We start from the raw sequence: 23,918 nt of genomic DNA, 5'->3' as shown, positions 1-23,918 counted from the left end.
TGTACACAACAGCTGCAGGGCATGCAGTTTTAAGAATGTAGGGTGGTGGAATGGGGGGAGAAAGTGCTGACTAATTAGATGGGTAGGAAAGGAGCCCAACACTGAAGGGAAGAGGCCAGCTGTAGACACAAGGAAAGAGACTGGGTTGGAGATAGAGGGATGGATTGGATTTCAATGATTGTGAGGAGTTAATAGGAGCTAAAGGCTGTGAGTCAAATTAATTTCTTGGATGTGGCACAGGAACTCTGGAGGGGGAAGGCTGGCTAGCTTAGAGGTTGGTGAAAGTAGGTAATAATGTGGGGGAGGAAGAGAAGAAGAATGGTGGGCCTTGGCTTGGGAGAGATTGCCAGAGAGTAGTCAGTACGAACAAGATGGAGATGAGAATTAGGGAGAGGAAGGGGAAGAAACAGCACTGAAATGAAGTTCCATAGTACTATTAATTCACAAAAGATTGAAACCAATGCCTTGTCGCTTGCCTGACACCTGCATGTATAGGAATGAGTGGTGAGCTGTATTAAGAATGATGTATGGCTATAGGATGCTGTGTTACATTGAGATTAAACCAAATACAGAGAGGAATGGAGGGGGAAAAAAAGAAGAGTGCATGTTTTCCCAGTGTATCCCTCTCCTTCCTCCCTAAACATCTGAAGAGCTGACTGTCAATTCCCAGATTCCCTTTAAAGGAACAAAGATGTCCTTCTTTCCACCAGGAAGATTGTGCAAGACTGAGAAAAACAGTAGTTAGATAAGATAGAAATTTTAAAGGCTGTCAACCAAACTTCCTCTTGTTCATTCCTGTTAAAATCCTATTACAGACCTCAAAATATTCAAACTGCAACTTCCCTTTTGCTATTTATTTGCATTTCATACTTGATGGGTAATTTGTTAACAACATTCATTATCTTTACAAGTCAAAATACATTGCAAAGTGCAATACACATCCATAAACAGTACATACAAGTAAATGATGAAAATTACTCTAGAAATGAAGCATTCTTTGGTTAAATAAGAACAACAGTTAAAACTAGCTGTGCTTAATACTGTACATGCATTACCTTGGTACAAATTAGTAAAGGATTGTAACATTGTTCATCAGAAGTCAAAATTCATAACTTCATTTTCTTTTTTCCAGCTAACATACAGTCATAAATAAATGCATCTCTGGACTATTCCAGAGCCACAAGTGAAGATTTAACTAAAGAAAGATTGCACAGCAAGGCTTTTCTGAAATGAGAATATTTGATTGATATTAAGCTGTAAAATAATTAAACTAAAATGTGATTCTTACTGAAGTACAGAATACATGAAAATAAATTGGATGTCGGTAAGTTGCAATGGTTTATAGATACTGTACTGACGATCAAATCCTTGAGATCAGAATGAAATAAAAGGGAGTTTTACTATTGATTTCCATAGGCGCAAGATCAGACCCCATGGGTTATAACCAATAGCCTGAGGGAAATTTGAATCTATTATAGAATCTTTACAATAATCTTTGGGTTAAAAGTTTAATAAACTCTATTCACTTAACTCATATCACATGATGATTGATATAAGTTGAAGAATTTGGGAATTTAAATTTTTTTTAGATAGTTTGTAGCTAATTATTTAAGGCCCAATTAAACAAACAACCTCCACCTCCACCCCACCATTCCCAAACCCCTTTATTCAGAGAAGTCACTTCAAGGCTACTTGGGCAGGTTTGTGATGGGCTTTTATAGCCTTTCAGGGGCTTTTGTGGTGTGGAAGCAAGACTTTTGGTTAAGATGACATATCTGTTTAAGAAGCCTCCTTTGCCATCTTGACAAGAATCTAAAATTTGTTGGTAAAACTCCTTAGTCCTTCAAAGACTGCAGTATTAATTGACGGGAGAGAGAAGAAGTGTGGACTTAGTAAGATATTCTAGGTCAGGTGGGGTAGAACAACATTAGTGGTATATTGTAAAGTAAGCAGAGGCTAAGAACTGATAAAGCAGCCCCACTTGGCCCTGCAGGAAAAAATTGCCAGTCCAACATGTGCTTTGCAGTGAAGTTTTGACTTTCCTCATAGGGAGAATGGAAATTTTTTGCTTGGTCTTTGAACTGAAAATGCTACTAATTATTCCAGGCTTCCTGGTACAAAGACAATGTAGGAGACTCCCTTTTAAATCTACCTAGGGAACAGGATTAAAAGGCTGGCTCCACCACTGGGGGGAATCAGGGACTGGCTATGAAAGGCTATCTCAGGAATGAATTAATGAAACTGAGGGGAGAGACAGGATGTGACCTTAGGCCAGCAAGTAACTTAATATTTCTCCTGTCTCATAATCTAAAACAGGTTTAGTAGAGACTACATTTTTAAAAAAGAATGTTGATAAATGTATTGGGATTATCCTGTGGTGGGTCTGATTTCTTGTTTGACCCTTTAACATGTTTAATCATCCTTGTGCTGGTAAAAGATACTGTGTACTGAATTTATTTTGTTTGAGCTGCTTGTACTTTGCCACTGCAATAGCCAGCAAGGTCCACCACTCCTTCTCCTCAATTTCCAAACAAAATATTTAACTGGATAATTTGGAAAAGGGTGTGACTGACTAAAACATAAATTCCAAAATGAGGATCTCTACATTAAAAGTATTAAACACAAACTTAAAACATCTTTTTATATATGCAGCTAGGGATATTTGCTTAGAACACCAACAAAACAAGATAGCAAGTAGCAATAATACTTCCACAATATTCAGCAGTCATTTATTTTTTGTGTGGGTAATTAGATTTTCTGTAAATCAGAATGCCACAGTTAGCATATATTGTAAGTGTCACATGAGTGAGTGGATGACACTAAAAATCAAAACAGGCAGATCCAAAAAATTTTTAAGTAGCAGTCAGGAAGGTATCAAACCTATCTGAAATGCCAAGATTGTGTGTTCCAGTGTAGGATTTACCATCCACATATCATTTTTAATATAAAGATCCATATTGGTTTATTAGCATTTGATCCACATAAAAAAGATGGGGCCATTTTGAATGCTTTTGAAAAAAAGTCACTGTAAAATACCCATCCAACAACATGGTGTTGGAAAAAGTTTTTGGAAAGCAAATATGAAAACTGTGAAGATTTATATTTCAAACCCAATCACTCTTTACTTGGAACTGCTTTGAAATACTCTTCCACTGCAATGGTGGAAACTCCTCCATACCAGTTCTGAAGCCAGATGTGCTCAATGTTCATTTTCATAAAGAACCATTCGTAGTTACGAGGCCACTTCCTCATAACTGGGTGCCTGAAAAGACAAAGAATTCCAAAAAGGTTTGCCAAAATGCATATCTAGTGGATTTCTTTCTTCAATGCAGTAGTTGCTAACCTTCGGCAACTAGAAGAGTTTACCTGAATAAAACCTGGGCTGTACCAGGCAGCATCATTGACCTATGCTCACTTTCACTTGCAATGAACCTTGCTCCAAACCTACATGTGGCAGCAAATAAAAGTGCAGCAAGGGTACCTGAGAGGCCTATCATTAAAAGGCAGATTTTGCCCAGCCCTTAAACAGGTGGAAAGTGCTGGCAGAAGGCAAAAGGGCCTGCATCCACAAAGGGACTTGGGTGTTGCAATGTGGAGCATTGCAGTGACTCACTTTTATGCGCCTAGAGAATCATTGGAACAACAATGGGATCCACAAAGCTTGGGTTAGGTGCCTAGGCTAATTATACAACAAATGGGGAGAAAAAGGTGCCTAAGAATGTAATCCACAAAAGCAGCAGTCTAGGCAGGGAGTTGCCTAAATTAGCCAATGGGAGATGCTGATGAAAGGGATGTGTCCCAAGTGCTGCCCCGCTCACAGTTCATCACCTGCCTATTTCTGCTTCTATGCCACAGCTTGGAACCCTCTTTTGCAGTTTCCACAGAATGCATCTGATGAAGTGAGCTGTAGCTCACGAAAGCTTATGGTCAAATAAATTGGTTAGTCTCTAAGGTGCCACAAGTACTCCTTTTCTTTTTGTGAATACAGACTAACACGGCTGTTACTCTGAAACCTTTCCTAGAGTCAGGCAGCTAAACCACTTTGTGTGAGAATGAGTTAGGCAGGCACCTGATTCCACATACAATGGGAGAAGATGGAAAGTGTAGTGCTGCCTACCTTATAACTTCTAGCTCAGGGGTGGACAAACTTGTTGGCCTGAGGGCCACATCGGGGAATATAAATTGTATGGCGGGCCATGAATGCTCACAAAATTGGAGTTGGGGAGCGGGAGGGGGTGAGGGCTCTGGTTGGGGGTGTGGGCTCGGGGGTGGGGCTGGGGATGAGGAGTTTGGGGTGTATGAGGGGGCTCTGGGCTGGGACTGAGGTGTTCGGAGGATGGGATGGGGATCAGGGCTGGGGTAGGGGTGGGGGTGAAGCTCTGGGGTGGGGTTAGGAATGAGAGGCTTAGGGTGCAGGAGGATGATCTGGGCTGGGATCAAGGGGTGGAGAGTGGGAGAGGGATCAGGGTTGGGGCAGGGGGTTGGTGCGTGGGGAGAGGCTCGGGGTGCAGGCTCTGAGCAATGCTTACCTCAAGCGGCTCCTGGAAGCAGTGGCATGGCCATTCTCTGGCTCCTACACAGAGGCGTGGCCAGGCGGCTGTGCATGCTGCCCCATCCACAGGCACCGCCCCTGCAGCTCCCATTGGAATGCTTAGGAGCCAGAGTTGGGCCATGCCACGGCTTCCGGGAGCAGTGTGGAGCAGCCCCCAACCCAGTGCCCCAGCTGGAGCGCCAGAGCGGGGCGGAGCCATGTGGTGTGGCTCCCGACCGAGCGCCCCAGCCGGATTGCTGCAGCGGCACCCTGGCTGGAGCGGGGCTGAGCTGCGTGGTGCGGCCCCCGACCCAGCACCCCAGCTGGAGCGCTGTAGTAGGGCAAGCCCCAGACCCTGCTCCCCGGCAGGAGCTCACGGGACGGCTTAAAATGGTCCGCGGACCGTAGTTTGCCCACCCCTGTTCTAGCTCATTGGTTAAAACACTCACCTGGGATATGGAAGGCTTGGATTCAGTTCACTCCTCTGTCTGAACAGAGATCTCCCACCTCTCAGGAGAATGCCCTAACCACTGGGCTAAAAGTTGCAAGGTGGTGGTGGCACCATCACCTCCCTGCAAGATTTTGAAGGGGACTGATCCAGTAGGTGACCTCTGAGTGTGCTTACCACATTGGGCCCTGCAGGCAAGATTGATGTTCACTGCCTATTTTCCCCTGGTTGGTGGATTGCACTGGGGCTTAGATGAAATGTAGGTGTACAGATGCCTAGAGTAAGGCAGCAGTGTGCATGCTCAGAGGTGGAAAATTAGGCACCTAAATAACTTTTACAGTAGAAACTTTATGCCACCAGTGAATTTAGGTGCCTACAGTGTTAGGCGGAAGCTGAGCGGGGGTTTTGTGGATCACAGTGGGGCCTAAAACTGGGACTTGGGCACCTAAATCTGGGGTTCAGGCGGATCTGGGCCAAGGTGCCTTCATCCCCTTGCTTGACTCACTTAAAGGCCTGGAAGAATTGCAGTCCTTTGCTTTGGGGAACATCAGGATTACTGCTTTCCTAGTCCTGTGAGAGTGCATGGCACCTCAAAGGGGGTGGGGGACGAGATGAGCCATAATTCTGTCCCCCTAACCACTAACCGTCACACCTGGCTAGCTGCATGGAAGATGCTACTTACACAAAGGTGTGTAAGTAGCAAATGTGGCGACACCTGGAAGCACCCTGAGACATTCAGGCTGCCTCCTGGATCTCCCTATGAGGCAGTAGAGTTCATCACTGGCCCTTTCTATGGACTGTGCCTAACTGACACAATCTTGTTTTGTGGAAGGGAGGAAGAGCCAAAAGTGCTAGTCACAGAAACCTCAGATATGACTACACATGCTGGAGGTAAGGGAATCACTCTTAATACTTTTGTAAATCCTAGAATTATATACAGCAGGTTCTATCAAAATACATATTGATCACTACTTATCTGGATGGCATATCTGACTGTCCCAAGAGTACTAAGATAGTCCTAAAGGCCTGGATAATTAACCAAGCAGCACTGGATAAAATTTCACCTTACATGCTCTACAGCCTAGTAAGTAAAGAGCAGGCCTGTTACTCCTGGGATCCTTAATCCCAGCTGCCCACCTCACTCACAATTTATTCATCTCAATATTGTAGGTATTACTATATTACATAAATATCACATACAGACCTAGAAAACATAGCTTGTTTGGCAAATTCCATTTCCTCTAGTGGTACCATGACCATCTGTCCTGTGAGAGTCAGTCTGGCACACCTTGGATCCTCAGGATCAATTATATTTTTTCTGCACACAGAGAAAAGTAATCATGTATAATAGATTGTTTTTTACAGCAGAGGTCTTTAAGAAGCTATTCATATTGGCTAAATATATAGCATGCTCTTGGGGAATATGAGCTTGTGCTCACATATTGAGCAGCTGTAATATTCTAAGCCCAGGGCTTGCTTCTCCAAACCTTTACTCACATGAGTAGTGATATTCCATGGGACTGTTCAAGTGGGTGAGGAGTACTCACATGAACAAGAATTACAGGATCAGGCCCAAAATTTGAAGCAAAACAGAGATTCATCTATTTTCTAACCATGCTTTTGAAAATAATTAATAAGTAGATGATGTCTTCTATCTATTCAAATTGTAATTGTTCTAATCTTTTATGTTATAAGCTGATTTTCTGTTGAACTTTTATGAATGTCATTCTGTAGCAACAAAAATTAGGATTGGCCATCCATGCACAGAACCAGACTTAGAATTTTTGTGTAGATCTGCAAAACAATTTTAAGGTGCCCCACCCAAGCACCTCAAAAACATCACTGATTCTTGTCCACCCTTATCACACCACCATACACAGGATTTTGAGGAGGGTTAGTGAAATGGTTAGCATACACCCAAAACCTAAACGATTACAAAAATGAATGTGTATGTAACTTTAGTCCCCTTCCTCGTAGCCTTCTGCTGTAGACCCACCTGCTTGCTCATTTCTACACTAGTGATTGGTCTACATCACTTTATGTTTTCAAGGCTAAAGAAGGACAAGGAAAAGGCTAGAGTCTCACTATTTTTAAAAGGAGAACTCTGATTCTCTGTTACGTTTCTAGTTCATTCAAATTAGGGGGCTCTTGACAGCTCTCCAGCTCTGCCTGCACTGTAATGGCATTTAAAATAAATTACAAGTGTAGCTATGGGACTGATTCTATGACTATAAGAACAGCCATACTGGATCAGACCAATGATCCACCTAGCCCAGTATCTTGTCTCTGACAGTGGCCAGTGCCAGATGCTTCAGATGGAATGAACAGAACAAGGCAATTTCAAGTGGTCCGTTCCCTGTCATCCAGTCGCAGATTCTAGCAGTTTGAAGTTTAGGGACACCCAGAGCATGGGGCTGCATCCCTGACCATCTTGGTTCTCTGTTACATTGATATAAATGAGGAGTAAGTCCACTGCTAGCAAAATCACAATGAAACCATTGTGAGGGCCTAATTGCGTGAGAAGCTGAGTGGCCTCAACTTCCATTAGTTTCAACAGCAGTTGAAACTGCTCAGCACCTCACAGTGTTAGATCCTACACGATGGCTTAATTAGGTCCAGAGACTCACATTAAGAAACAAGCATTGCAATTGTTGTTCTCAAGTGTTTTAACATAAAGAAGGCAACTGCAGTAAATTAAGCCTGATCTGCATGCAGTTTTACTCATAGATCTTGACTTGAACTCGTTAGCCTGGCCCCTCACTGTAGATACAATTTGCCTATTACTTTTTTCCTTATAATTCTCAGTATGTTTCTGTTGCATGGACACATATGGGAGTGTTCCTGCAGCTAATTTAACACCTGCAAATTCCCCACAAATGGTAATAAAAACTCTGTCGCCTACTGGATAAAGTGTCTGCTTTTATACAGAAAATAGAATGGGCTGATACTCAGCTGTGCCCAATAAGCACTGGGCACAGCTGACAGCATGAGCGGCAAAGGTGCAATATGTGGTTCTCTTACCCACAAGATGGTTTTCTACCATCCCCAGAAGCTTAGAGCAGCCTCAGGGCTCCCAAGGAGCTGTTATGCTGACTGAGATCAATGTGTACTTTGGTCATGACTCCTCCCACCTTCTACATTCAGTGGGGGAAAGAGGGAGAGACCAGAGTTGGGGCTAGGATCCAGCTCAAATTTTTTATTTAACATTGGTTTATTTAAAAAAATGATGATCTAGAAATTTTCCAGCAACATATTTTAGTACAGACTAAGGAATTAGTGTTACTCTGAGCACCTGAAAATCTGCATTTCCCTGACTAGATTCTGATTTCAGTTATACCAGCGTAAGTCCATTGAAGTCAGTGGAGTTACTCCCAATTTACACTGCATAACTGAGATTAGTCTAGCCTCTGACTTTTTGTGTTTAAGATTGCATTAGTATCATATTTTTATCTATTTAATTAGATTAGTTTTTAAAATAAGTGAACGGAATTTTTAACAAGCAAAATATGTACCTGTAGAAATTCAGTTCAATTAATAAGCCTGTTTCCACCTGCATGCAACTGACTATTTCTTCATTACAAGCCCATCAGGTATTTGAAAATGGAGTAAAACAATTGAACAGTGGATAAAAGCAAATTAGTTTGCAAGTGCATTTGCTTGGTATATCTTAGTTATTTGTTGCAAGTTACTTACAGGAAGAAGGAACTATAAAATGACATTCTTTCTGGTTGGAAGGTTAAGTTTCATGGGACGTATGGCGGTGGGAGATTTGATTTGACTATGTGCGTTATAATCAGGAGCTATCAGAGAGCATGTTAGATCCCTCCTCCTAACTCTTTTAGAATAAAAGAGAAATGTGTACACAAAAAGATCAAATAATTATATCTGTTAATTTTCAGTACTGGCCTACCCCAAGAGATATGTACCTCAATATCTAGAATGTTTGAGCATGTTCTTTCTCCTTGGCCTTTTCTTTTGTTTGCAGATTTCACTATGTTTTTGTCTCACTGGTTGGGGTGTTTCGCTTATTTGCACATGTGATTAAAAGACTATTAGTCTTTGGAACAGTTTGTTCAAACTGTAGTTTGTATATTTAAATATTCAATTTAGGGGGGCTCAGTTTGTTTTGCTGGCAAATCAGCAAGCAAATTTTGTGTGAAGATTAAATCGGACAAAATACTAGAAAAGCTGAACAAGGACAGTGACACATCTGAACTTGGTACACTCTGTTGTTATATTGTTGGCATGGCTTTTATCACTGGCTTTTATCATACTTTTCCGTTCCATAACAGTTAACTTTGTATCCTAGTCTTACATTGACATTGGTATTTTAATCTAACAAAAGGCTTAATGTTCTGAAAGAACTCTACTTTTGCATTTTCTTTGGTATAGTATACCGCTTACAATGTGCTTTTTTTTTCTTTCTAAACCTGTGTACAAGCACTAAAGTTGTAGTAGTACAGTTCTGTCTCTAATGTGGACAGGTCCTGTGTTTTCAGTGTGTTATTGGTACAGCTGATGTAAATTTGGGACTTTCTGCCCAGAAATAGAGGGATATAGGAAGTGAACCTGTGGCCTCTCTTCATTCATAAACTCCTTATGCATGTCAGTGGATATCATAGAATAACAGAGTTGGAAGGGACCTCAGGAGGTTATCTAGTCCAACCCCCTGCTCAAAGCAGGACCAAACCCCAATTTTTGCCCCAGATCCTAAATGGCCCCTTCAAGGATTGAACTCACAACCCTGGTTTTAGCAGGCCAATGCTCAAACCACTGAGCTATCCCTCCCCCCTATACATAGTTACACATTTAGTAATGATTTCTTGCCTTCTATATAAAAACATTCACATTCAGTCCTCACTCCTCAGGTCCATCTTAGCTTTGTGTGGCATAAAACTGAGTGGGAAGATGAAAGTAGGTCTATTTTTGTGACACGGAGGGCCATTGGTGATTCGCTGCTTTATTTCAGTAACTCATCAGGCCTGACATACTCACTACACCTAACACACCGTTTTCATGATATATACTCAAAAGGTGGCATATAATATCTAACTGAAAATTAATAACTCACTGATCCTTAAAATTCTAACATGAGGTATTTATAAGATCTGTACAAAGAGTTATAAATATGCACCAGAATTATGGTCTTAAAATGTGCTTGGCAAACAATGCATAAGCCCAGATTGCCCTAGAGAAAGGAATGTGTATTTGCTTGTCTGACCAGCCTGGTCATCAGGCAGAGACAACGAAGGTATATTTACATAAAAGGTAAACAAAGCCATCAAACTAGCGAGTGGGGGAGATAGCCTCTTAACTATAAACAGTGGCGGTCGGAACCTCAACTGATGAGCAATTGCATCAACTGATTGTATACAATATTACTGTATAAAAGCATATCAAGTAAGGTCTTTAATGAAAGCCTGTGACACACTGGTGATTAATATAACTGTGAAATGTAGGCATTAATACAATATGAGGAATTATGGATACACATTGACATGCTTTACAGCAGCAGTTCTCAACCAGGGATCCGGAGCCCCCTGAGGGGTGGGGGGGCACAAGCAGGTTTCAGGGGGGCCATCAAGCATGGCTGGCATTAGACTCACTGGAGCCCAGGGCAGAAAGCTGAAGCCCTGTTGCCCAGGGCTGAACCCTGGGACCCTGAGCCCCGCCACCAAGGGCTGAAGCCAAACCCTGCGTAACTTAGCTTTGTGGGGCCCTCTGTAGCATGGGGCTTCAGGCAGTTGCCCTGCACACTACCCCCTAATGCTTACCCTGGCTTTCATATGCATTAAAACAGTTGTTGTGGCACAGCTGGGCCTTGGAGTTTTTATAACATGTTGGGGGAGCCTCAGAAAGAAAAAAGTTAAGAACCCCTGCTTTACAGTCCGTGACCAGACACAGTGAGAAACAGATTTTCTCCCAGAGAGGAGGGAAGGCAGCTATCTACCTATCTCCAATGTAAATGAAGTAGTGTCAGATCAAAACAGTGGAAGCCCTACTTATATATGAATAAACAGGAGGATGGAGACTGTACCCCCAGGAAGCCTCCCTGCCTCTTGAAGCAAGTTCAGTGAACTTTGGGAAGACAGCCTGGCATCTACACTCCAGCAAGGGAGAGAAGCTTTCTCCAAGCTTACTTTTCAAAGAATACAATTCAAACGTTTACTGGACTATAAAAAGAAAGGGAGAGAACCTCATAGTTATCTATCACTGGGGGGTGGGGGGAGATTAAAAGGGTCAGAGCTCTTCAAATCACTGAACATTGGATCATTCAACCAAGGGGTTGAAGTCTCTCAGAACTGAATATGGTTGAGAAACCTGCTTAGGCAAAGATTGTAACTTGCTGAAATTAAGTTTTAGTCTTAGAGGTGTATTTTTACTTTTGTTGGTTTGTAACCATTTCTGTGTTTATTCCTTATACTTGATATCTCATAAACCTATGACTTTTTGTTTGATAAACTTGTTTTTCTTTTGCTATAAACCAATTCAGTGCTGTGATTGAAATAAGAGTGTTTGTCAAACCCCCGTTAAATTAATTAATTGCAGTGTATTTTCTCTTTAAAGGAGCAACAAACTTAGTAACTTCTGTGAGTGTTCAGTAAGAAGGCTGGACGCTGCAGGGAGACGTTTCTGGGGAACTCAGGAGTTAGGGCTCAGAGTTTGTTACCTGGGAGGCAAGGCTGGGATGGTTAGAGTCCTGAAGAGTTTGCTGGGCAGGCAGACAAAATGGTGTGTCAGGGAGTCGTCACCCATTTTAACAGCAAAATTCTCACTTGCTGAGGCTGAGAGGGGTTACACAGTATCTCACAAGTCTGGGAACTTCAGCAGACTGTCACATTGGCAGGCAATTTTGGGGAAGTTTGGGACTGAGGGGGTTTTTCAATCATCCTTCAAAATAACTGGGCAGTTGAAGCCAAGCTGCGACCTAGAGGCTTGAATGAGGGCTCTTGGTGTCAGGGCTGTGAGCCACAGGAGCACAGCATTGAAGGCATCCAGAGTTGCAGGGCAGGCAGTGACACAATCCCTTAATGGTCTGGGTTGAATCCCAAAGCATTATCAGATCATATTTGGGAAAGGAGACAAAGGAATCAAGATGGATACCATTTACATAAAAAGATACACACCTTGCTAAAGAGATTAAACAAAACCAGACTTAATGGGAATCAGACAAAGCTTATGCATTTTATTAGAGCTACATGAGTGCTCATGTGCACATTGTTTTAGAGAGGTTATTTCAGTTATTCATTAGGTCTGAGGAGAGGAAAGAATTGATTTATCCACTTTTTCTGCTCCTGGGGGCGCAAACTATGCATTGAACACTTGATTCTGGTCAGCCAGTTGTTTATGTTAAGCATGTGTGATCAGTCCTGGAGAGAGCTGCATACAAAAGCATTCACTTCATTCCAGTCCTACAGAAAGGAACCATACTGTCTGCTTTAAGCACTAAAAGAAGCTGTCACTTTTGATCATCTTATGGCAAAAACCATACACTGATGAAATACCTTTAGGAATTACACAATGCTCTGAGGTGTACACCAACAAATATTTTCATTTTCCACCCATTTCACTCCATTCTGTTTCCACCTATGTTGGGTCATGGTTCAAAAATGACTCAGAGTAAAGAGTGGCACCTACTTATTAAAATATTTACTTGCACAAGAGTACACCCAACACTAGTCCCTGCAGTCATTTCCTGAGTTTTCATTGGAGAATTCCCATCCAAAAATTAGCCAGGTCCAGATCTGACAAAACTATAACTCAGAGTGGTAGGGCTACATTAACACCCAACAAAACAGAGCTTTTTTTAGGGGTAAATTCCAAAGTTGAGGGCCCTGCCTCCACTGATGATGTTCTGTCTCTTGCTCCCACACACGCAAATCTAGGGACCTTTTAGCATCATTAGTCACTTCCACTTGGCTCCAACAGCCCAACATTGAGGTGAGGATCACAGGGTTAATTACTACATTGGAAATATATTCTACACCATAGGATTTTATTTTCTAAAGTCTACAGAAGGAAACGTTATGCCATCAGATAATTATCATGGTTGTGTATTAAAACACACAGCACTTTGATTTTATATTTAGAAAAGGACAAGTTATGTTCCTGATATATGCCATCATAATTCAGCACTGAAGGATCTGAAATAGAAAGTATGTATTAGCATTACTAATCTGTGTGGTTTGAACATGGGACAAAATCTCTATTGAAAGCAAAATTCATAATCTGAAAAGCCGCTGCTGGCTGTCAGCTTGATACTGCAGGGTACTATTGCCCTGCCTTCCCCCTGATTTGGACAAAAAAGAATGTTCTTTCTCATTCTGTCTTCAAAGCCTTCAAAGAGAGTTAAAAAGGCATCTTTATTTGTGGATGTAGAGTCTTCCATTTTAAATCAAAAGAAAGTCCTGAGGTTAAAGAAAAGAATGAAAAAATGGCTTTTTTGTATAGAATTGATTTCTGTGTTTGGTCACATGCCCATTCTAGTTTGGTTTAGATCACTCCACAGTTCCTAGAAGAACTTCCTTCCTAGGCTGTTTTTCTTTCAGGTTAAGTGCTCTTGGTGTGCTTGACTGTCTTTGTTCATATAAATAGCAAATTTCTGTGGCTGAACTACTAATTGTGGTATGTAACCCATCACTTAAATCAGCCTCTGTACCAGATGACGGGAGGATAGCTTATGTAACGCCAATTTTTTAAAAAACTCGAGAGGCGATCCTGGCAATTATAGTTCGGGAAGCCTAACTTCAGTACCAGGCAAATTGGCTGAAACTATAGTAAAGAACAGAATTATCAGACACATAGACGAACACAACATGTTGAAGAAGAGTCAACATGGCTTTTGTAAAGGGAAATTATACCTCACCAATAATTCTTTGAGGGTGTTAACAAACATGTGGACAGGGGTGATAGTGTACTTGAATTTTCAGAAAAGCTTTGACAAGGTCCCTCACCAAAGACTCTTAAACAAAGGAAGCAGTCATGGGATAAGATAAAAGGTCCTTTCATTGATCAGTTACTGGTTAAAAGATAGATAGATAGATAAATTAAATAAATAGGAATAAATGGTCAGTTTTCACACTGGAAAGTGGTAAATAGTGGAGTCTCTAAGGATCTGTATTGTGACCAGTGCTGTTCAACATATTCATAAATTATCTGGAAAACAAGGTAAACAGTGAGGTGGCAAAGTTTTCAGACGATACAAAATTACTCAAGATAGTTAAGTCCACAGCTGACTGCGAAGAGTTACACAGAGATCTCACAAAACAGGGTGACTGGTCAAGAAAATGGCAGATGAAATTCAATGTTGATAAATGCAAAGTAATGCACATTGGAAAACAATCCCAACTATACATACAAAATGATGGGGCTTAAATTAGCCGTTCCCACTCAAGAAAGAAATCTTGGAGTCATTGTGGATATTTCTCTGAAAACATCCACTCAATGTGCAGTGGCAGTCAAAAAAGCTAACAGAATGTTAGGAACCATTAGGAAAGGGATTGTTAACAAGACAGAAAATATCATGTCACTATATAAATCTACAGAACTCCTACACCTTGAATACTGTGTGCAGTTCTGATTTCCCCATCTCAAAAAAGATATACTAGAATTAGAAAAAGTACAGAGAAGGGCAACAAAAATTATTAGGGTGTAGAACAGCTTCCATATAAGGAAGACTGGAAGTGTTTATTTTAGAAAAGAGATGACTAAATGGGAATATGATAGGGGTCTGTAAGACCATGAATGGTGCAGAGAAAGTGAATAGGGAAGTATTATTTTCCCCTTCACATAGCACAAGAACTAGGGGTCATCCAATGAAATTAATAGGCACCAGATTTAAAAACAAACATAAGGAAGTACTTCTTCACACACTGCACAGTCAACCTGTGGAACTCATTGCCAGGGGATGTTGTGAAGGCCAAAAGTATAACTGGGTTCAAAAAGAATTAGATAAGTTAATGGAGGATAGGTCCATCAATGGCTGTTAAGAAAGGTGGTCAAGAACACAATCCCATGCTCTGGATGTCCCTAAACCTCCGACTGCCAGAAGCTGACAGGGGATGGATCACGCAATAATTGCCGGGTTCTGTTCATTCCCTCTGAAGTGTCTGGCACCAGCTATTGCCCGAAGATAAGATACTAAGCTAGACGGACCATTAGTTTGACTCAGTGTGGTCATTCTTATGGTCTTATGAATTACATGATTAAGCAGTGAATGTTGTGTGGCACAGCCATAGCCAATTTTATGGTAACAGTCAGCCCCCTGAAAAGAGGATCACAACATTAGGTAGTTTCAGTAAACACAGAGAAAGAAACAGACCTTGGTGTACGAGGTTGGAATTTTCTACAGTTGGTTATTTAAGTGTAAAGAAAAAAAGAAAACAATAATTTAGAGCTATATTGTGTGTGCTGCATGGTGATGATAATAGGTTTCATATTTAACTTTCTAATTTAGTAGTTATGTGTTTGCTGGATGGATCTTTAAATATGGATTTTGGAGTAACAGTTACTGAAGTGTTTATCCTGAATGTGACTAAAGAGGGACAACATAAATACTAGAGAGACAAAGATGTTCCTGTGTCACAAAATTGGGATCTGAATCTAAACTTCTGCAAAGTTCAGGGGTGTTTGGATTCAGGGTTTCTGTGCAGGCCCATCTCTAGAAAACACATTTGCCTTTCACTTAGCTTTTATAGTTAGTCTTACTGTATTTACTGACTGTCAGATATTTAGATTGAAATCAGGGTTTGCCTGAAGGTGTAATGCTGAATTGGTGGCATTCCATTCCTTTTCATGTTAACAGACTGTGACCTCACAAATACAGGATTATGTGGATCAAACAGAAGGCTTGTTCAAAACACCAGCATCTGACCTAATCGTAAAAGGAAAACAAAAAACATGACTAACCTAGAAAACTGCTTTTTGTCAGAATGTTCTTTTCATTTTTTTCTTCCAGTGTGGAAGTCAGTCTTTGATAGGAAGTTCTGTAACTACTACTACTTTAGGAGGTCAGTATTTGGCCCTGCTCCTGGACACACCTTTGCATGTGCTTAACTTGACTTCTGTGGGACTAGTCACATGCTTAGGTGTTTGCAGAATCAGGGCAATAGTGAGGCCTGGTACTTTGCTAAGTAAGAGAAATGCTCTAAGCAGCTCGTGTGTCAGTCTTAATTTAAAACAATGGTATTTTGGGTTTGTTTTTTGCCTCTTAATCTAAGGCCCAATCCTGCTCTCACCGTATGCTGTGGGAACAGGATTGGGCCCTTTCTCCTTTTCTGGAGAGTGAACTATTATATACCAATTTATTCCAGGAATGGCTTTTTGCCATTTAATTTTTCTTCCCTCTTTTTCCCACTTACAGCCCCCCTTCAGAATAACACCTACCCTTCAACTAGTATCCTCTGAAGATACTCGTTAATGCTATTCCATGGACAGGCCATCAGGGAGTGCTCTAAAAGCAATGTCCCCTGTATCCTTCTGGGAAGTGGAAATCTTTTGATCAGTGATGAGGAATCTAGATTATAATCACAATATCATAATGTACTGCTATTAGCCCCTACTAGTATGGGGCCATTTCCCTCATTCTTGCATGACCAGAAGTTTTGTTTCTGTTATTAGTTTAAGTTTGGGTTTTTCAAATTCTCTTTCCAGCTGAATAGATGTAAGACTGTGAAATCAATAAATTGGATACCAGTCTGACATGTGAATACACATCACCTGATACTTGTTAGTTATAAAAAGTCTATTAAAATGCCAGTTGTGTATTATTTCTAAACCAGAGATTTATTTTGTGTAGAATAACTCAGAAGTATTCCTTAGCAGGGTGCCAACTGTTCCTAAAAAACAACAAGGAGTCACGGACTCCTTGTTGTTTTTGTGGCTACAGACTAACACGGCTACCCCCTGATACTTAACTGTTCTTAAGAATTTTGATTGCTTTCAAGTTTTCTTTAGTTTTTACAACTTGGGGTATGTATATACTCTAATAGAATTCTGCATGCAGACAAGATACAGGACCAAATTCATTGCTTGCATACAACCTTTCTCATGGAATCCACTATTGTTTAGCTATTTTGTATAATTGTTCTTCAGTTATAAAGTGAATGATACCCTTGATAGAGACAATTTCTGTGCAAAGTACCATATATTAAAACCTCATACAATGGAACTTTCTTATGCAAGAAATAGCTATTCATCTCACTATTTCGCTAGCAGTGGAGAGAAACACTGAGCTGACAGACATCGTAGGCTATGTTGAGCTAGTAGATCTTGCCTCTGAGATGAAGAATGGGTAGCAGGGAAGAAAACTCCCTGCATATAAAACAATCCACCCATTTAAAACCTTGCACTGAGAAATGTAGGCCCTAACCTGATGATACTAACTTTGGGGATAGTGCTGGGTGCTTTGAGGTCATTGATACACTTTTGCTGCACTGATACTGTTCCGCTGTTTACCCGGCACTGTCCTTATATCTCCTACATACACACAGCAGAAGTGCTTGGAATGCCAGTTCAGGAGGGCTTATGGTACGAGAGTGTCCAACAGCACTGTCAATACTAGAGTTAGTACTGGAGGACACAGAAAAGCACATTGCACAGACAGCAAGGAAGGCCCCAGGTATCCTGTGATTCTTGGTTGTGGAATTGGCCCCTGAAGCTACCCCCAGAGGCAGGTCTGTGCAGCAGTATCCAAACTATTACTTATTTTAATGTCTAGCTCTTAAGGATGTGGAGAAAACTTTAGAAATGTGAACTGAATGTAAACTAATGCAACGATATCTTCATGCACTTGAAGAAAGCCCTAAGCAACAGCTTGCATAGACATGTACAGTCTTGGTCATCTCAATTGGGGAATGACTTTGAAACCTAACAAAAACCATTTAAATACCAGCAATTGATAACTTTTTCACTGCCAGTCAGGTTACACAAACATCTATGTACTTATCACTCAGGGGATGCAGTCGCAGATATGGAGGTGGAGGTGACAGTTGGCGGCTGTCAAGGGTTGCTTTTCTAGCCCAAAAGTTAAAATCACCTTTGACCCTGCTCACAGAGGGAAGGGAAAGAGTTATCATCTCCCACTGCCCAAGTTCCCAACCGCGTCCTAGGTGCAAAAGACTGTAGAAATATTTTCATGCATTCCTAGGACCAAAAACCCCAGTGGTGACTCATCAGCTTCCAAACTTTCCATTTCATCTCACAATTTGCCAGTGCAGTTTTGCGTTGTTAATACTAAATCTGTGCAAATGGGTAACTTCAGAAATAATGTAAAATAAACTGAACGTAATATCCATATAAATAATGCAAGGAATGTCATCGTGATTCGAATATTTATGTTCAAATTGAATGCAATAGCAACATCTACATTTTAATTTACTTGCAGCTGACACCAAACTTTAAGTTTCCCACAGAATTTAGCACCAAAGTGCTACAGACACCAGCTGCAGAATTTCAGTTCTGCTGGCTGCAAAATATACAGTGCCTTGGTAAGGGCTGTTCCTAGGGCAGTGTGGGGCCTGGGTCGGAAGTGACGGATTCGTCTTCCAGGACTGATCCCGCCGGCCAATTGCAGCGGCCCACAGGGGCCCCCAAAACGCGGGACCCGGAGTGGTTGCCCTGATTCGCCCTACTCAAAGGATGGCTCTGGCCTTGGTCATAAGTGAGAGTAGCTTCTGGAGAATCAGCATTAAAAGGAAAATGGCAGAGGTGAGCTTTAGTACCTCAAATAACTAATAGTTATTAAATAAGTATATAATAAACGTGAAGTTTCAAAGGTTTTTCAATATTTCTATAAGCTGTCACTAGTCTTTCTGACTGCTGCCTATGGACTGATAAGTCCCAAGCAGGTGGTTAAGTCTGATGAGGTCAGCTAAACATAAAACCAAGATTTTCAAAAATGATCACTCAAAGTTAGGGTCCTATGTCCATATTAGGCACCTAAATTGGTAAGCTGATTTTCTGAACTGCTGATCACCAGCAGCTCTCGTTGCCATCTGAAAATGAGGCCACTTATTTAAGTGTTATGACAAAGAAGGTTAACTTTAGTCATCAAGTTTTGAAACTTTTGGTGAAGATGTTCAGCTTATCATTTAAATGCATGAGAAGGTTGGGAGAGTGAAAATTATACCATTTGTTATTCCTTTGAAAAAGGTTTGATTCCGATACGTACAATTTTAAAATGATTAATTTTAAAAAAATTAATCCAATGTTTTAAAGAAAGGATAGAACTATCCTTACAGTGACTTTACAATTCTCCTGACTTCCTTATGCTTTCAAAGGGTGAGCTACATTTTCTCTATCTTAACCTCCATCGGACCATCAAGATAGAATTCTCCTCTTTGACTATGAAGATGTTGTATTTAAGACAATGAAACATTTTTAATGATGCTAGACCAATTCATACCCTCCGAAAGTAGCTGTAATGCCACTGAAATCAGTGGTGTTGCACACTGGTTCTATGTCTCTTACTCTCTGTAGTTAGATGTAGATATTAGAATACACCTCATATTTCAGCTTTCCTTTAAGAGATTGTGCTGAGGCATTTCTCCTATAATATAAAACAAACCTGTGGAGATTCTAGCTTTTGCTGTGGGCCAAAATAACTTTCATCCAGCCCCAGAAGTGGGACACTGAAAGGGTGGTCTAAAACCACCATTGTTCCCCCTTCATGTCAGATGTAAGAATCAGGGTGTAAGGATCCACTGACTTCATTGGGCTTTGGATCAGACCTAAGTATCAAACATTAGAACACAAAAACAGAGGTACCCAAAACTGGAGGTCCCTTTTTTAAATTTGTGGCATAAAATATTGTCCAAAGCCAGAATGGGTGTTTGTCAAGGCAATGTTTGGAATCCAGGATTTCTTGGCTCCTGTTCCTATGCTTAGACCATGCCTCTGCCTGTATTGCTTCAGTTTAGCCAAAAATATTTCAAATAATATTGTACTCACAACACAAATGTAAATGCTATCAGAAATCTATTTGTTTTCATTGACTGCTATCAGAAAGACAGACTGTTGGTACCTGCAGAAATCTCCTTCTGCCTCTGGCAATGTCAGAGAAGCCACAGAGTTCTTCATCAGATCTGTCACAGTGTTGTCCTTTGAAGTCACATAAAAGAAAGGTATTCCAGTGCTGTTATTGATGGGCCCATCACTGATTAGTAAACAATTCCCAAATGGTACACCTTGGATCTGAGAAAAGCCAGACAATCAATGCTTTAAAACTTTGCATTTATACATTGTACACAAAGATGGGGACTTACCCAAGGTCAGTAGCAGAAATGGGAATAGAACCTGTTGTTCTGGCTCCCAGTTTCCATTCTCACCACTAGACCTCATTGTTTTCTAAATTAGATTTACTTATCATAGTGGTATGGTAACAAATCTCTCTTCCCTCCCCCACCCCGCATGGTGATATGCAGAACCCCTTTTCTTTAAATTGCCAACTTTTTAAAAGAAACTAGCAAGTACAAAAACATGTCTGCATTAAAAAAACAATTATGAAAGCATCTGCCCCAGATGGCACTGATATCTTTTCTCAGGAATCTAAAAGGATTCGTATTCCATTTCAGATTTTGATTCATTCTGATATTGGACCCCTCTGCACTGAGGTCTTTGCCTTGCTTTGAAATGTGGCCACATTGACTGGCTAAACTATAGTAGAAACCATTTTAACTAGAACTATGATTAAAATTAAACTGAATTTAAACACAGTTACAGACAACTCAGCATGGATGGGGCCTATAGGCCATCTAATCCACAGTCAGTAGCAAAACTTCCATTGACATGCATGGGCACAGGAGCAGACCTTACTGTGCCAGTTTTTCAAAAGTTGGCTCTCCTTTCCCCTGACTTGCACTTGCACAGTGGATATTCCATGTGCAAAAATCTGCCCCCACTTTTGGAAAGGAGACCTTGTGGTTGTAGCTCTATTGCCTAGGAAAGACAAAGGATAATTTTCTCTATAACGTGATAATTGTATCATGTCTCTCATCCCCTCAGAAATCACAGTAGCCCATCTAGACCTTGTATTGGGTTTTGTTTTTTGTTTTTTTTTAATATATCTTCAGGTATGTAATTCCAAATGGTCAATTAGATGTTGGATATTAAAAATAATAATCAATATATTGAGCTAATTCAGTATAACCAATGGGTTTTTGTAACAAAACTAAGTTAAACATGAATAGTTATGGAGAAAACCATGGGTGATACTAACCTGGATCACGTGCTTTCCATTTTTTGATGCTTATACACTTTTAATGTTTATATACAATCTATACTGCAGATGATAAGGGGTATTTTTTATGCAAACACATATCTAGGAAACCAACCAATCTTATTAAGAATTATAAAATAAAAAATAGAAGCTGTGAATAACATTAGAAATTTCAATCACTTAAATTTGAGTCTTTCATACATGGTTAACTTTATAGTTCACATTCAAAAAGGAACTCTGAGTCTAGGCCACATAACTCAAAATTCACAGCAAAGACGACAGACCCATGAATTACATGTTTTATTATGAATCCATTTTTCGCTATTACTTATGTATTATAATTATGGACAGCAAACTGCACATATTTTATTAAGACTGTAATTCCATCAAAGGGTTCTGATGAGAGTATAAACCATAGCAGCTAAGATCATATGATTTAATAGCATATTTGAAATCCTGAGATGGAATTAGAGACTTCAAATGTACAACTGGGAATATTTTATTAATATTTTTTCTAGCTTCTGACGCTTTGCATTTCACAAACTGCCAGGCTGCTGCTTCTTTAATAAATCTTCCCAGAAGTTTTACTGGCTGCTAACTTTTACTTTCTTTTTTTTTTAATGTAACTAAAAAAATTAATCCCTAATTTGTGGACATTTTAACAAGAGAATTAATGTTAAACTCACTTTTCCTGTGTGTCAGTATTATTGAAAGCTATGTATAGTTCAAAACCATCTTTTTTTAGAAGTATTTTACAGCTGGAAAAATAATGGCCCAAATTCTGCCCTGTAGGCCAGCTGCTCAACATCACACTGCTGACAAAATGGTCCTGAAGTGGGTACAGATGGTCAAGGTCAGATAACCCCCATCAGTGGTGTAGCTAGGAATCTGGGTGGGCCGCAAATTATTATGGACGGGCACTATTCCACCCACACATTCCCTTACAGACACGGCTTTGCTTTTGACTGACTAAAGTCTTTTCAAAAATTGTCTATTTGCCCAATAGGATGCACTATTTAAAAAAATGCCAGTATAAATTTACTTGAACTTTGCATTGAACTGCCCCAATATGGGCAGAGGCTCCCTGAGCTCCATGGAACCAGACCAGCATGGGCAGAGGAAGCTGAGCTCTGTTCCTGGACCCCCACAGAGCTGGCCCAACCAGGGCAGAAGAAGTTGGGCTCTGGTACCGGGGCCCCATGGAGCTGGCCTGACATGGGTAGAGGAAGCCATATTTGAATGGGCCCATATGCGGCTGCGGCTCACCTGTGGCTACGCCATTGACCCCCATGCAGGCATATCTTCGAGGCTTAGCACCAGTGCTGCAGTTTCCACCCCACCCCTAGTGCAGAAAATATAGCGGAAGCAAAGGGGCGCAGCTGGCATACCCCTTATATCCTGCGGATCTCTGGCTACTGTATCAGCCCTTTGGGGTTGTTGACAGCCAGCATTAGTTATAGCAGTCTTTAGGCTGCTCTGTATTATGCCGGGGAACCAGCAGGACACACAGCCAGTTCAGGATTGGGGGAACATAAAGGCATCCTTCCTTGAGCTGTGTAGTGTGGGCTCCGTGGCCTCAACAGAGGATCTAGCCCAATGTTTTTCTCTTCTTTTTCTGCATCTTGCCAGGAGGTGCTGTTCTTTAGCATCTCTCTTCTATTGTACTGTAAGCATGATTTCTATTCCTAGAAATCTTTTGCAGAGAAGCAAAGCTGTGAATGTTGCTTAAATATGTGGCACCAGCACTGTATTTTTACAGGCTGATTAATATTACTGACAGCTTTTATTATCTGCATATTTTGTAGCTGACATCAGTACATGGTTGATTATAAGACAGTAAATAGTGTTCTTCATAACAGTGCTGGGATGCTGTTATGTAGTTTTGCATTATAATAAATCGCTAATGCTAGTAAAGAATTTGTGTAATTTATATACTAAATGCTTTCTCAAAACAGATTATTTACTGCCTTTTACAGAACAGTAAAATACAAGCAAGCAATGTGCAAGCCCTCTCCCGCTGTTAGTGGGTAAATAAGTCCAGTAGTCAAAGAGAATTCTCAATGTCTAGCAGAGGATGTGACTTACAGTACCTTTTCCTGGGTGGACTCGGTAGCCAAGAAGCCCCAGCCGTTATAATGGGTCAGGAAACGGGCAGTTCTGATTGCCTGTTCCTGAGGAGTAATGCTGTCTGTCCCTTTGACACTCTCTCTCCTGTAGGAAAACATCCTAGAAGGAGAAGAGATTTGCTTGGATCTCCCAGCCACTGGCCTTGACCTCATTTCCCCATCTTCTTTGTAAACAGAGGCTGGGTAGCTCTGCTTCCAGATGCTAGTCGTGTCTTCCAGAAGCGCAGGGAGAGCCTCCTCGTTTGAGGAACTGTCCAGTTCTTCCTCCACCTCATTGGTAACTGACCACGAAACCCAGTTGACTATCACATATCCCCAAGCAGGAGACAGCATCACACTGCACCACAGAACCCAGGAAAGCCAGGATATTGGTGTAGTCCTTTTCCTCAGCTGTATTTGACAGCAGCACACAGACATTTTGTAATAAACACTCCACGCTAAGATCCACACTGAACCTTGCAAAGCCTGAACCTTTGGAATGATAGCAGCACCCTCCTGTGGTGAAAACTGGCTCAGAGATGGATTAGATTGAGTTTACACTCTTGCTAAAGCATCAACAGCCTGTATAATCTCCCTGCATAGAAACTCAACCCTGCC

At 41.0% G+C, this 23,918-nt stretch overlaps 1 protein-coding gene across 1 annotated transcript; it reads right to left on the bottom strand.

Moving 5' to 3' along the window:
• Positions 1 to 846: 846 nt before the first annotated feature.
• CREG2 (cellular repressor of E1A stimulated genes 2) lies at positions 847 to 23,738 on the bottom strand. Its single transcript, XM_073327620.1, has 4 exons — positions 23,286 to 23,738; positions 20,002 to 20,171; positions 6,184 to 6,297; positions 847 to 3,262 (listed from the first exon to the last, which is right to left on the bottom strand). The coding sequence occupies exons 1-4, from the start codon at positions 23,736 to 23,738 to the stop codon at positions 3,115 to 3,117; spliced, it is 885 nt and encodes a 294-aa protein (XP_073183721.1). The 3' UTR covers positions 847 to 3,114.
• Positions 23,739 to 23,918: the final 180 nt, after the last annotated feature.

This window comes from Lepidochelys kempii, chromosome 1, assembly GCF_965140265.1.
Source record: "Lepidochelys kempii isolate rLepKem1 chromosome 1, rLepKem1.hap2, whole genome shotgun sequence".
Taxonomy (NCBI): Eukaryota; Metazoa; Chordata; order Testudines; family Cheloniidae; genus Lepidochelys; species Lepidochelys kempii.
The sequence above is the reverse complement of the archived record's forward strand: the minus strand, read 5'-3'. Positions and strand labels throughout refer to the sequence as shown.